General features: G+C 35.5%; 1 protein-coding gene across 1 annotated transcript; it reads left to right on the forward strand.

Moving 5' to 3' along the window:
• The first annotated feature begins 808 nt into the window (after positions 1-808).
• LOC113341525 (probable mediator of RNA polymerase II transcription subunit 36b) lies at positions 809-3,218 on the forward strand. The gene is made up of 5 exons (XM_026586369.1): positions 809-1,228; positions 1,332-1,427; positions 2,232-2,312; positions 2,401-2,607; positions 2,719-3,218. The coding sequence occupies exons 1-5, from the start codon at positions 836-838 to the stop codon at positions 2,989-2,991; spliced, it is 1,050 nt and encodes a 349-aa protein (XP_026442154.1). The 5' UTR covers positions 809-835; the 3' UTR covers positions 2,992-3,218.
• Positions 3,219-4,383: the final 1,165 nt, after the last annotated feature.

Here is a 4,383-nt window from a genome sequence, read left to right on the forward strand (position 1 = left end):
AATATCGTGAATAACAGTCTTCACATACCTCTTTTGTTCATAAAGCTATCGCAAATATTTTTTTTTATTCTTCAGTCTTTAATAAAGTCTTAGCAAATCTGGAATTGTTTCTGTTTGAAAACAAACAAAGATTTAAAAAATACAGTAAAACAAATTATTGGCATAAAATCAATAGTATTGGATGACTGATATTTAAAAGCCCCATTATTAACAAATACTTCCATGATAAAAAGCTTTGAACATCTAGTAATAACCTACTATTAAAAAAATGAATAATAGGTTTATTAGTTGGGAATGGAAGAACCTAAATACAACCAGACTATCGGTCATGATAAAAACAATTAATTCTTCTCTCAGTGTTTGTACCAAATGAACTGCAGTTAATTCTTACTGATTCACCGGTTCTCCGGTTCAACCGTCCGGTCCGATTCTTGAAACACCGTTTATAATTACACCAAACTTTTACCGAAGTTGATATGTCCTTGGAAAACAAAAAATCTTGATGCTGCCAAGATCACGGGTAATTTCTTTATGCAGGGTTAAGAGTCCTTAAGACATGAAATTAACTTCGTGTTAAGACAGAGTTAACCCGAAGTTAGGAATCGATTTTTGGTCTGCAGTTATTAGTGGGTGAGGTGTCACACACAGAGTAGCCGAGCCGCAACAAAGTCCATAGAAATTCTGTATTGCGATTGCCAACACGTGTCCACCTTCAGACTCGGGTCATTTAGGTAAAATGCCTTACATGTTAGGGTTTATTAAGACAACTCTCAAAGCCCTCTGAAATTAGTATATCGACCAAAAATAGCTCTTCTCACTTAGCTCACTAGCAGCCATGGCCAATAAACCAGATCCTCTACTTAGTATCGATGAACTGGAGAAGAAAATCAATGCGTTGGGAAGAATTATTAACAATCCTAGTATCTTGGTCGGGAAAGTTGTCGATGACGCTAGGATCAGACGTCAAGCTTTTCAAGCGCTCAGAGATGAAAAAATTAAACAGAGAGATAATGAAATTGAACAGAGAAATAATGAAATTGAAGAGGATCGAAGAAAGAAGTTAGCTCATAATAGAGGAGAAGAATACTTGGATGGTAGAAGAGTGAATTTACAACCAACAGACCATGATGATGTGTTTAAAGATCAAGTTAGAAATGACTGTTTACTTACAAAGATGGTGGTTGATGAGAGATCTGTGATTGGGGGTCCGAAAAGTGTTTTGGTCAAGGTAAGTAACTATGCTTGATTAACTATACTAAGTTGGTTTAAATTCATATATAGGTGTTTATTGTGTAATGAAACTGAAATTTCCGACATTATATTCCATCCAGGATGAAGATGGATCAATGACTCGGTACAGGAGGTGGAATCCCTATACCTGCATGCTTGCTGCGGCGATTCTAAATGGCGTCGAATACTTTGGGATTGTAAGTGCTTACTCAATTTCATCTCTATAGTTGTTGAATAGGGTACCATTTGGAAGGGGGTTGTAATTGGATATAAATGTGGTGAAATCTCTCATGCTGGTGGTGAGTCTTGATTCACGTATTTGCTAGAGCATCACATGTTGACTAAATACTCGCTTTTGTAAAAGTACTTGTAGACAAGTATTGTACTATCTCATCAAATTGCCAATATTCTTGTCCCTGTCAGCTTCCCTTGACCTTGTGTTTGTTTATTCTTAATAAGTGAGATTTTGAGCTTCCAATATTATATCCTCGCTATTATAATTCCGAATTTAATTAAACCAACTTAACCGCTTCATGTGTGTTATTTGCTTGCCCTGGTCTTGTTTCATTAAGTACTGTCAACAGTATGATCACTTTCCTTTCTCTAACATGTTGCTGAGACTTGTATGTTAACCTGATATGAGATACTACTACAAAAGGAATTGTTTAATTGTATGTTAAATTTCTGAGTAACCAATTTACCTTTGCTTTAGATGCCAACTGAATTTCATAAGGTTTCAGGTGTGAGAATTATCCTAGCCAATTTCAATCTTTGAGATGCCAACTTATATATGGTACTTTTCAATCTTTGAGATCAATTATTGAATAGCATAGGGGACATCCTTAATTTACTGTTGGATTGGACATCCTTAACTAATGAACATTAAGCTGGTTTGCTGGAGAGATGGTTTATTTATTCTTTTAACCTCTGAATGTTGTGTATTTATGCCAACATGTAACATACAACCCAGTTTCTCATGATTACGTTTGAATATCCTGCAGACTAAAGGAGCTACGGTTTTGTATCTTGGTGTGCCAGCTTCGGCAATTACGGTTTCGCATGTATCCGACATCGTCGGACGAGTATGTTTCAGTCTTTAGTTTGTTTTTTCTTTTCATCATTATATGTTGTTTTTTCTTCACTTATGAAGCTATATTGTGCTTTTAATAGGATGGCAAAGTATATGCTGTTGTGTACCTACACAACAGCAGAGGATCTAAATTTGATATGGCAAGGATGCAAGCCTTCAATGACATGGCAATGATACGGGAGAACATTGTACCTATCATTGCAGATGCGGCTGATCCCACCCAGTATAGAATTTTTGTGGATCGCCAAGTTGATGTCATCATCTCTGATGACCAACGAGCTGACCAGGTATAATCACTTCCATTTGTTGTATTGCTGTGTTTTATTTATTTTGATTTATTATTTTTTGTCTTTTATTATAAGAGGATTCTGATTCAGATTGCTATATACTTTTTGCAGTCTACAATACTATCTCTGAATGCAAAGTGTTACCTGAAAAGAAAAGGAAACTTTGCAATGTTCATAAAGCCGGTCGTCATGTCGGTGGTCATGCCTGATTTGGATTCTGAAGAAGATGTATATGCACATGAATTGAAGATGTTGCAGAGGTTAGAACTCACACCATCGGCGGGGGTTCGTCTTGATCCGTACCAGAAGTGCCGTGCTTGTGTGATAGGACGCCGCAAATATAAGGAAGAAGAAAAAGAAGATGAAGATGAAGAAGACACTTGATCATGTTCTACAATCTTAGTCTTCATCATGTTCAATCAAATGCTTGTGTATTATGCTAACTTTGTCTTGATACTAGGCTAGACTTTTTGATGGAGAAGTACCCTCTTTCTTTTGTTTTCCATTGTGCATATCCTACTGCTCATGGAATAGACTGGTGGTGTGTTTACATGTTTTAAAACAAGAAGATGTTTTTAGAAGTTCGGCAATATGCGTGCATTGAATCATGATTGGTGGTGTGTGTAGTGCTATATGATTGATAGTTTGGTTGGTCTTTGACAGCTATAGTCGGTATTGTTGCTAAAGGTCTGGACTGAAGTCCTTTTCTATCATATATGTTAGGAAATCAAAACCAACAGACTTTGCAAATTTTTGCTCGCTCACTGGAGGTTCTTGAATTTGAAGATTAGTCAAATTTTGAATTTTGTTACATGGGAATACATTTTAAAAAAAATGTAGCACTTCTTGAATCCAAAATTGTATTCACAGCATGTATATCAGAAATTTCAAATTCAAGCACAACTTTTATTTGGTATAAAGATGCAATCAATCGCTTTTAACCTTTTCAGGAAGCTGCACTTCCACTTTAGCACAACACACCCACACCTTAATTTGTATAGGAAGGTTTCCCTCCTTTCCGCAATTCCTTCATAATTTGTTTGTGACATTGTGTGTACCTGAGTGAAAGATACGTATTACATTTGATCTAGACAAGACTATTCAAGAGGTAATCCATCCTAAAACTTGCTGCTAACTAAAATGGTTTAATTCAGGTTTGAGTAAATTTCATGGAGATAGGAATTCATTGAGCTGTTGTTGCTGGTTGGTTTCATAAACTGACTAATGGAAATTTCTTGCTATTTTTCAATTTGGAAGCATTTTAAAGAAACCATTCTCTTTACTCAACTCATCAAGTGATTCTTGTAGATCGAAGTGTATGTTTCATCACACTTAACGCATATATGATTAGTTACCATGCTAGGCTTTCTTCCATGAATTGAAATTGCTGCACATAGAGAAGTTGGAGTTCATACCAGATTTATGCACTCTATCTTCTGTGGTAGTAATGAGATTAATTCCTCTTTCGATTTAAAATCTAGTTGATGTATTTGCTATGTGTTCAACTGAGTGCTTGAAAGATGTTTCAAACTATTGGACTTTCTCAGATTTGTCTTGTTGGAATTATGAATCAAGCAAATGTTGATTATCTCCGCTAAATTAACAAGTCTTCTTTTGCGCATTACAGTAGTTTTGTTTCGTTTGGCTTTTACTCTTCATCTGTGAAGAAGAATGGTTGAAATATTTATTAGGATAATTTTGTTAAATACTGAATAGATTGCTTCAACGAACTGAATTTTGTCATTATTACTACCTTTATAGATCTTTCAAACACGA

The sequence above is a fragment of the Papaver somniferum genome, unplaced genomic scaffold (assembly GCF_003573695.1).
Source record: "Papaver somniferum cultivar HN1 unplaced genomic scaffold, ASM357369v1 unplaced-scaffold_3, whole genome shotgun sequence".
Lineage (NCBI taxonomy): Eukaryota > Viridiplantae > Streptophyta > Magnoliopsida > Ranunculales > Papaveraceae > Papaver > Papaver somniferum.